Source organism: Sinocyclocheilus rhinocerous, unplaced genomic scaffold (genome assembly GCF_001515625.1).
Source record: "Sinocyclocheilus rhinocerous isolate Xijiao unplaced genomic scaffold, SAMN03320098_v1.1 scaffold991, whole genome shotgun sequence".
Taxonomy (NCBI): domain Eukaryota; kingdom Metazoa; phylum Chordata; class Actinopteri; order Cypriniformes; family Cyprinidae; genus Sinocyclocheilus; species Sinocyclocheilus rhinocerous.
In genome coordinates this window covers 158,484-169,414 of record NW_015654505.1, presented here as the reverse complement: position 1 = coordinate 169,414, position 10,931 = coordinate 158,484, and the positions used below count along the sequence as shown (strand labels likewise).

Below are 10,931 nucleotides of genomic sequence, written 5' to 3'. Positions count from 1 at the left end.
GAGTGTGTATGTGAGAGTGTGCGAGTGTGTATGTGAGAGTGTGCGAGTGTGTATGTGAGAGTGTGTATGTGAGAGTGTGTGTGTATGTGTGAGTGTGTGTGTGTGTGTGTGTGTGCGTGTATGAGTGTGTCACTGTATTTCTCCTACCGAATCTCTGGTGTGACGATCTCTGCGGCCAGCGAATCAGACGGCTCGTTACTGCCGAGCGGCACCAAACCTGATGATCAGCACATATCAACCCATTATATACATAAACAATTATGATGAGTTAAAAACAAAATATCCTGTATAAAAATTAGGCACTGTATGGAGTTTAAAGCAGTCACCTGACGTCAGCTGAGACTCCTGAGCTTTAACACACCTCAGCTCCTCAATCGTCTCCTTCAGCGAGTCTCGCTCCGTCCTCAAGCGCTACACACACACACACACACACACAGGTTAATGTCATCCTTACATGTTATTTCACATCACATGTGTGCTTTGTACGGTTTTCTCTGCATGCAGCTCAGATGTAAATGCTTTGGCTACACGAGTCAATTATACACTCTGCTAATGAAGTACATTCAAACCTTGACTAATCAAAACCTACATCTGATTTATTTAGAAGCTCTTCTGTCCAGTCATTTACTGATAAACAGAACTGAACTGTTGTGTGTGTGTGCATCTGTGTCTGTGTGTGTGTGTGTGTGTCTGTGTGTGTCTGTGTGTGTAATAGTCTGTGGAATATTCTGGTCTACTTTCTCAGGTTTGGCTCCAGTATAGTGCATAAATGCAAAAAAGACTAATAGGCCATTTGCCTAACAATAAATATTCAAGTGTGTGTGTGTGTCTGTGTGTGTCTGTGTGTGTGTGTGTGTGTCTGTGTGTGTGTGTGTGTGTCTGTGTGTGTCTGTGTGTGTAATAGTCTGTGGAATATTCTGGTCTACTTTCTCAGGTTTGGCTCCAGTATAGTGCATAAATGCAAAAAAGACTAATAGGCCATTTGCCTAACAATAAATATTCAATAATGTGTGTCCACCAAAGTATTTTTAGCCAGCTGAAAACCGTCAGGCGCTCTTCTGAAAACGGCCAGCTGGTGGCGCTTGAGAACACTTCGGTGGCACAGCGTTTGTACATCTCTTTCGTACCAACTACCATTTTGAAAATACAAACACTTTCAAGAATCCGAAAATGTACGCCAGATAAGCTTTACAAACGATTTACACAAAAATCCATTCTGCTCGTGTTTCATGAACGAGGCCCATTGAGAGAAAGCCTGTAAACGAGGAGGAAGAACACAGCAGGAGAGCAGGAGACTATAATAACAGGAGAAAGAGTGATGAATAAAGTGCAGCTGCTGCTTTATCACAGATCTCAACATCGCTCCTGATTCACTGCAGGAGCGAGCGAGCGTCTGCTTTCTTACATCTTTTTCCTTCTGAAGAGAGTCCACTTTCTCCTTGACTCGTTTATACTCAAACTCCATCTTGTCAGCTTTCTTGGACTCCTCCGAGAGCTTGTTCTGAAGCTCCACCACCTGAAAACACAAGACACCTCAGGAAAAAGATATATTAAATCTATACCTATAAGACCTATAAAGCGGATAGTTCTGGTCCTTGATTCTGATTGGCTGAGCCGCATTCGAAGCTGTTGTAAATTACTCTACAAAGTAACATACACCTTTGTTTACTTCTGTGTGTTGCTTGGCAACCACTTTGTTAGAACCACAACTGTTTCTGAGGAACTACATTGTTTGGTGGAAGAATACTGTTTTTATTAATATCATTACACTTTATTTGCTCTGTTTTATTTTGTGAATTTTGTGATTTAGCAGCAAACGGCCGTGAAGAAACACAGACTGACTGTACGACAGAATATAAGATCACTAAACTCAAGCTGTCAATGTTTTCTTTCTACAGTGTAATAGAGAGTGAATGTGAATGGTTGCCAGGTTGGCAAGATAAATTAAACACAGGCCAGAAAATGTGTCCTTTTAAGAGAGAAGCTCTGCTTGGGGGATTTGCAACCGCAAGCATGAAAACTTGTGGAGGTCTAGATGTTTTCTTCTCTTTTTTTTGAAGAAAATTCAGAGAGCTTCTAGATATAGAGAGTTTTTATTATTTGAACTACATTTTAATCTTTTTTTTTTTGTCAACGATGTTGATATAGTCACAGTTGGTGACTAATGATGTCTCTGTCTGGTCTTAGTCATGAAAAACAGGTCACCAAGGTAGATTTTGGATCACCTGTCTCTTGTAGGTCTCCAGCTGTCCTCGAGCGGCATTGGCCTTGCGCAGATCTTCCTCCAGCGTCACTGTGTTCTGCATGTAGCTGGTGTTCTTCTCCTCCAGCAGCTTCACCTGCCGCCTCAGATCCCCCAGATCCTCCAGCTTCTTCTTATACACCTCCACCTGCGCCTCCAGCTTCGACACCTTATCAGACGAGTGCCTGACACGCGCACGCACACGCACACACAGAGACACAGACACAGAGACACAGACGCAGACGCAGACACAGACACAGACACAGAGACACACAGACGCAGACACACAGAGACACAGACACATACATGTTCGTAACTCATGCTCAGCGCTGGTTCTCTGTGAGCTCAGGTCTGTCTCTCACCTCAGCACGTCCATCTCGTCTTTGAGCGACTGCGCCTCCTCGGCCAGAGAGTTCAGCTCCTCATTCTGACCTCTGACCTCCATCAGCTCCTTCTCCAGCTCCTCGCAGCGGATGCGGTAATCGTCTTTAGCCGCCTCCAATCTGACACACACACACAAACTCGCCGTCAATCACACACCTGATCATCTCAAATATTTTCACATCAATATTTCAGAACATAACATTGAAGCTAAATGAACATACACTATATTGCCAAAAGTATTGGGACACCATCTTCTTTAGAACAGAAAAAGGCACTTCCAAAACTGGTAACGAAGATGGAAACATAATTCATGTATTTAAAACTTGTATTTCCATCTCTGCTGCAACAGTTTTGGAAGTGTCTAAAATAAATGCACCTATATGTGCAAGTCATCAGTGTTTGGTGATGAGTTTTTGGCTCAAGGTCTGCATTTAAAGTCACAGCAGACCAGTCAAGTTCTTCCACACCGACTCAATCAATCATTTCTTTCTGAACCTTGCCTTATACACAGAGGCATTGTTGTGTTAGAATAGAAAAGGGTCGTGTCCAAACTATTGGTATAAAATTAGAAGCACATAATTCCCTAGAATACCATTATATGCTTCAACATTAAGATTTGAACTCATGGAAATTACTAAAGTAATCAAACCTGTTCATTAGAAGGAGGGGGGTGCTAATACTTTTGGCAATATAGTATCACACACTGGAACCAAAAATAAAAGTCTCAAAATGTCAAAAAAATTGCAATACAACCAGATGATTCTTAAATAAGTACATTTCTAACATAAAACATTGTAAAACGCACTTTAATTTAATATATCTTTTTTTTTGCATTACAATAATGAAAATGACATTTTGGATTTCGTTCATGAAGATGGCATTTTTAAATGTAGAAATCTTAATCAGCTTTTCCTCAGATCGAGATGAAACCCTGTGTTCAATCAGAGGTGAAGCTGCTGTGATATAATGAGCGACTGACACGTTCAGTGAGAGCTGATCTGATCTCTAGATTCATTCACAGCGTTACAGAAACAATGTGGTGAAGTACAGCTCAGCACGAGAGTGTCCTACAAATGCACATTCAATAACATGAGTGGCAAAAATAACGGTCCACGCCTTCTCAGCGCTAATTCTTCACTGCGCGTCTTTAGTAAATCCTGACAGCACTATTTTAACACCAAAAGACAGTTTGTGCTGGCGCAAGCTGTTAGTAAATCTGGCCCTAGATGTCTTAAATAATTGCAATTAAACGATTTACTTGTCTCTTTCTGCTCATGTCTTACATAAAATATTTTCTTAGTTTACTTGGAAACATATAATTAAATATTCATGTATGGTTTTCTTTAATGCAGTAAAAAATAATACTTTGAAAGATAAAATGTTTCTCTTTTTGTCCAACTTTAACTTTAGTCCACTTTACATTGACACTACAGCCCACCAAACCTAAAATATATAATATATTTTTATTGTTATATTGTTTTTATGTTGACTGCATTATCTCAGTCTCTGTGTGTGAAACTCTAAAGATGTCAGGCATGATGTGACTGTCTAATAACAGTTAAACCTGATGTTTTTTGACTATTAGTCCTTGACTACCTAACCCCTAACCAAACCAAATGCATCTTATCTTCACATGCTCTAGTGTGAGCGAGGGTCGATTCTCTTAAAGGCCGTGGAGTCTGTCTAGGATCATGAAACACCGAAATTAGATTAATTTTTTTAAATTTGCACTTAAATTTAACTAATGTGTATGGCAAAATGCAAGTGAATTTTAACTGCACAATTATCACAGTCAAATACCTGCGATCAGACGATTACTCAATAATCGCAACAGGCCTGGTTACCAGCCGCTGAGATCAGACCCATAACCCGCTCAATCAATAATGCACTGCTTTATTAACAATGAAACAGTGTGTTTGATTAGAGTTTACAGGCTTTTGATCTTCAGAGCTCGTAAACAAACACCCGAGAGAGCAATCAATAATCTCCCAGAGTTCAAGCAGACAGAGTAAACCTCACTGAACCAGAGACAGACTTTACTGGATGCAAGCCGCGGTCTGCTCTCTGTGATCTTCACATTCACACCAGATACTGCACACAGATCAGCACTGCGCTATCAGACCCATCGACACTAGGGTTAGGTATCGCTCCAATTTGATCAATTCCGATTCTTATCGATATCGATATTTATTCTGTGTGTCTTTTTGCAAAACATTTAATTGCTTCTGAATCACATGAACAAAAATCAGCCGGCTGCATAAAAACTGGACTCGAGTAAGAGCTGTTTGTGTGCAAAACAGAGCTGCACGATTCTGGATAAATCGAGAATTTTTTTTTTCTTTAAATGGATGTTGTGGTTCTCTCACAGTTCTGAAGAAAAAACTTTAGACAACTAAACAAAATCTCATGGAATTTATGAATGGAACGAATACTGGATGAATCAGTGTTTTTGAATGAATCTCTTGAATGAATGACTCAAAAACAAATACATTTTTAACAGCCTTTTTTGCCACCTAAAAAAAAAAAAAAAATGTACACACTGGAATTGAATTTTTAATTTTACAACAAGTATCCAACTGCTGATCTTAAAGGTCCTTGCACACAGAGTCCGAAATGTTCGTATGCATTTATTTTTATTTTTTTGTATTTGTCATCCTTCCCTATCAAAATGCTTGTTACGGATGCGAAAACGCAGAAAATCGAATCTGACCCAAATTTTTTATGACGTGTGAAAATTCCGGACTCAGTGTGCGAAGACCTTAAGTATCCGATTCTGGAATTGGAATTGATTTTCGATTCCCAACCCTAATCGAAACACACACACTCACGCTCTTGCTCTCGCTCTCATTCACACACACACACTCACTCACTCACTCTCTCACACTCTCACACTCTCACACACACACACACACACACACACAGTCCTACTCTTATGCTAATGAAACGCATCACGAGCTGGTTGCTGATTGTGAGTAAAGCGGCTGGTCTCGGATCAGCCCTCAGCACGGTGACCTCTGACCCCCAGCGTGGTCTGCGCTCCTCACCTGAAGGTCTCCTCCTGCAGCTGCTCCAGCTGCGTCTGAAGCTGCAGGTGTCTGCGTCCCGCCGGGCTGTTCAGATCCTCGATGGAGTCCGACTGGTTGAGCCGCTCCATCAGCACCTGGTTCTCAGCCAGAAGACTGCTCTTCTCCTCCTGGAGCGCCGCCACCTTCAGCACAGACGCACAGAGAGTCAGTGTGTGTGTGAGAGTGTGTGTGTGTGTGTGTGTGTGTGTGTGTGTGCGAGTGAGTGAGTGAGTGTGAGTGAGCGCGTATGTGTGTGTGAGAGTGAGTGTGTCAGTACTGATGACGGTGGATGTGCTGCATATAGAAACACCAGGCGTTTCTCAATCAGTGTTTATTACTGAAAACCAGCCTCGAGTCAATACTTCAATATATTTAAAGGAACAGTTCACCCAAAAATTTACTCTCAGTTCATCTGAGATTAGGATGAGTTTGTTTCTTCATCAGGTTTGTAGAAATGTAGCATTGCATCAGTGTCTCAGCAATGGATGCTCTGCAGTGAATGGGTGCCGTCAGAATGAGAGTCCAAACAGCTGATAAAAACATCACAATAATCCACAAGTAATCCACAGCACTCCAGTCCATCAGTTAACATCTGGAGAAGACAAAAGCTGAAACAAATAAGATGTTTTTAACTAAATTATGAGTCCATAATCCATAATAAGGCTTCCTCCAGTGAAAAAGTGTTCTGGTCTGAATCAGGAGAGTAACTCTTCCTCCAGTGAAAAAGTGCATCTGCTGTTGTCTCTCACATCAAAATCCACACACATATTTGCTTAGAGCTGTTTTGGACTGTTTTGGCTTGTAAACGGTGCTTGATCTTGATTTCTCTCCTGATTCAGACCAGAACACTTTTTCACTGGAGGAACAGTTATTATGGATTATATGGACTTTTAGTTAAAAGCGTCTTAATGCTGGATTTGTTTCAGCTTTTGTCTTCTCCAGATGTTAACTGATGGACTGGAGTGCTGTGGATTACTTGTGGATTATTGTGATGTTTTTATCAGCTGTTTGGACTCTCATTCTGACGGCACCCATTCACTGCAGAGCATCCATTGCTGAGACACTGATGCAATGCTACATTTCTACAAACCTGATGAAGAAACACATTCATCCTGATCTCTGATGAACTGAGGGTGAACATATTTGCAACACATGTTCATTTCTGGCTGAACTATTTAAAAAAAAAAACACTTCAATATTCACTTGCTAGTAAGTGAAATTAATTAATGTCTTATTCTCTAAATGGATCTAAATGTTTAAAGCAGACGTACAGATGAATGTATTAAACTCATACGTATATACTCAATAACAAATCAATCAATTTCAAAGGTGCATCATGCGGCGGTCTGACTCTACACTCAAGCGAAGCTGCGGTCACATGTTCAGACATGAGCTCCTGTGCACTGAACTCTGGGTAGTTTTGCTGCAGGATGGATCTATCAGTGTGTACAGATATCAAGCGCTGCAGTCAGCTAATTGGCCCATGGTGGCGTCTACTGTTGCCATAGGAACCATAGGGCCACGTCACACAGGGAGGAGTGAGGATTAGTCTACAGGGTTACAGCGCTGAACACACACACCACACTCACTCACTCGCACACTCACTCGCACACTCACACACTCACTCGCACACTCACTCACACACAAACATACAAACACACACAGTCACACACACTCACACACACTCACACACACAGTCTCACACACACACACACACAGTTAAAGGCCCTGCACACTAATTTGGGATGTTATCAAGCAGACAGCAAATTCTGGATGCAAAAACAACAAAGGGTGAGAGCAGAAGAAAATAAAGACATTTACCCTGTCTTCTAGATCAATACACTCTAACCTCAGTCTATCTCGCTCCTCTTGGACGAGGTACGCCTTCAAAAGCAAGGCAGAGGAGGAGAGGTTACCACATCAACAACAGCACACCGAAACACTCCACAACACTTCACAAGCAGTGAGCATTCGCCAAATCAACACATTCACTACCATACCAAACAAACACACATCGGTTAAAAAGGAGAGAACGAATGAAGTGGCGGCACCTTTACCGTGTTTACCTGAGCGTGCACTGCACAGATTTAATCCGTGCATCGTTTAGTGACCAAACATCTGCTAATAAAAACTCTAGGATGTGAACCGACCCTGATTAGTGAGGTTCAGCTGTGGAGATGCGGATCAGGGGGCGTATTACAGAATATTTCTTATCTTAGGTCTTAATTTAAGAGACGATACGATAAATTAGGATTTTTTGCAAGTTCGTTTTACAGAAGCAAATTTTAACTTGATTAGGGATTCTTATCATGTCTTACATAGGGCTGCCCACAGACACGGAAAAATTCTCCCCCGATAAGAATTAGTCTTCCCGGGATAATAACGATAAAGTCTAGTTGTTGACATATTTCTGTGTGCGACTGTGTGGAAGAAGGCGGACGTGAAATTGAGGAGGAGTTTATCATTAAATGAGGAGCTCCTTCTACAATCTGGAACTGGTTTGGTCACAAAAAATCGCTCTGAGCCTTGAATAAATGTAGTACAGTAGCACGTGTGCGATACAGTTTGCATGTGCATGAGCCTGTTTACAAACCTGTTGTCCAACAAACATATCATTTATTCACATGCCTTTTCTTCAAATTAACTTAATAACATAGTCGAGTGTTTGAAACAACTTCTTTTTGTGACCAGACGTGGTTTCATATTACAGAATTATAGTATTACATACAGCGATAAAGGCTTTGTCGATAAGCATTGCATTATAAATATACTTTCCTTATAAAAAATATTTTGTGCAATCATATGTTTATTGTCTTCAAGTTTCATCAGTTAAAAATCCCCTATCTGCGTTTTATTCTGCTATAACTGGATACCTTTGTCCATATTAGGGATTTCCTGGAGCGTGGTCAGTGCTATTACTTCTGCAATGTATGTGTGGAGTTTCTGCGCGAGGGCGCCCTCTGGCTTCCAGTGTGAATTAAACACTCATTACATTACTTGTGTACTCAACAATGCTCACAACACCCTATTTTGGGTAAAAATAGGAAAGATAATACTTTTCTCTAAAGAAACAGGATTCCCTGAATTATTGTCATTGATATCGTTATCGCAATAAATACCAGAAATATCGTGATATATTTGTAAGCCCATATGGCCCATCCCAGGAAATCTTAAACTGCATCATCAAGTTCGACAATCCACTCTCAGGTCTGTTACCAAGCAACCGCAAGCTGCTAATGAGGTAAACAATGGATAAACAAAACCGCCGAGCTTTTCATTTCAGTGCCGCGGAAATTGAAACTTTGATAAGTTCGGTAGAAAAGGCAAATCCGATAGTATTTGGTAAGTTTTCACCTTCGCTCACTCATGAAGAGAACGACGGGGAGCGGGCAAGAGTTGAGCATTAACCGTACAGCGGAGTCTGTGAAGAAAAAACGGTTGGACAGTTTGTTCCGTTAGCTTTAAAATAATTTTGAAGTTAGGACAGTTGTGTGGTTGCCCTAAAGTTAAGACAGATTTTAGGAGGTTTCTGTAATACCCCCTTCCTATCTGTAGATAAGATCAGATAATGCACTTAGGAAATGCTGCTCTGTAATAGCTTTTGTCACTGAAATGACCATGGTTACCAAACAGGTAAGATAAGATTTATTACTTGTGTACTCAACAATGCTCACAACACCCTATTTTGGGTAAAAATAGGAAAGATAATACTTTTCTCTAAAGAAACAGGATTCCCTGAATTATTGTCATTGATATCGTTATCGCAATAAATACCAGAAATATCGTGATATATTTGTAAGCCCATATGGCCCATCCCAGGAAATCTTAAACTGCATCATCAAGTTCGACAATCCACTCTCAGGTCTGTTACCAAGCAACCGCAAGCTGCTAATGAGGTAAACAATGGATAAACAAAACCGCCGAGCTTTTCATTTCAGTGCCGCGGAAATTGAAACTTTGATAAGTTCGGTAGAAAAGGCAAAGCCGATAGTATTTGGTAAGTTTTCACTGTGACACGCGTGACTGGAGACGCGTCCGTACCTGCATGTCCAGCTCGTGACATCTCTGAGCGATCTCCTCTTTAGTGGCCAAAGCGTCGTTTAGATCCTCCACCGTCTTCTTCAGCTGAGCGAGAGGAAAACACACGTCACACAAACCCAGCCCTGCATTTATTAACTGTGCTCCAGATTCCTGTGAAGCAGAAACTACCTGTCGGTCCAGATCAACGAACGAGTCGCTTCCGGAGGACACGGGCGACTCTTTACTCATCAGCTGCGGGAACAACACACACATTAACACCAGTCTTCGATTAACTAAATTAAATCATCATCTGGTGTGAGCAGCATTTGTGTTTAAAGCATCTTCTGTCCTCGGTGCACTTGAGCAGAGTTTCTAGACGCTGACTGACCTCTTGGATGGCCGTCATGACCACGTGCTGCACAGACTCCTCCATCATCATGATGGTCTGGATATATTCTGCAAACAACATCACACAATGACATCCATGAAGTGGCATAACATATCAGAACTTACCCTATCATGTCTAACGCCAACAACTGAACCTAAAGACCCCACTGACCACTCCTAATGCGTTACATTATCATTACTAACAGCTGAATTCTGAATCATATTGGGGAGCTTTGAGGTGACCAGATATAATAGAACATTTTAATCCAGAGACCATCTGATAATTGATTCATTCTGACTCAATCTCTCAGGAGCAATGTTTGTCTTTGAGTGCATCCAGGGTTTCTACTGATATGAACAAGTTAAATTTAATACCACCTTATATGAAATGTAAGACCTAAACCTGTGATGGAAATACACATTATATTACATACATATATGTAATATTTAATGTGTTTAATGTAAAAAAAGAAAACAAAATATTGTCACCGTCATTGCTATTTATTATTACGATATACAGTGAATTTTCATATCAGCAGACAATATTCCATACAAAATTTCCCACAAAAGCACTGCATCACTGAGGTTTTTGGTGGTGTAAATTTATTCTAAAGCATTATTTTCATCGGTGTTCTATCAGCTTTTACATACTTAGGTCTGAATATTTTTTATATTTACCCTAGGACTTATTCGCCTTTATTAGGGACTATTGTTATACCTTTTTAAATGTATGCATCACCATTCATGTCAAATTCTTACAATTGACAAATAAACTTAGTATAGCCTACACTATAGGGCTGTAACCAGTCAAATTAAATAATTTACAAATAAAT

The 10,931-nt window shown here is 40.6% G+C and overlaps 1 protein-coding gene across 1 annotated transcript in view; it reads right to left on the bottom strand.

The window, feature by feature from the left end:
* Positions 1–10,931, bottom strand: part of hook3 (hook microtubule-tethering protein 3) — a 34,379-nt gene that overhangs the window by 15,462 nt on the left and 7,986 nt on the right. The window contains exons 5-13 of the mRNA XM_016524030.1: positions 10,100–10,167; positions 9,901–9,963; positions 9,733–9,816; positions 5,671–5,834; positions 2,605–2,745; positions 2,226–2,427; positions 1,406–1,516; positions 327–411; positions 148–217 (exon numbers count right to left, since the gene is read on the bottom strand). Coding sequence (XP_016379516.1) covers positions 148–217; positions 327–411; positions 1,406–1,516; positions 2,226–2,427; positions 2,605–2,745; positions 5,671–5,834; positions 9,733–9,816; positions 9,901–9,963; positions 10,100–10,167 — 988 coding nt within the window. The remainder of the gene's footprint in view (positions 1–147; positions 218–326; positions 412–1,405; positions 1,517–2,225; positions 2,428–2,604; positions 2,746–5,670; positions 5,835–9,732; positions 9,817–9,900; positions 9,964–10,099; positions 10,168–10,931) is intronic.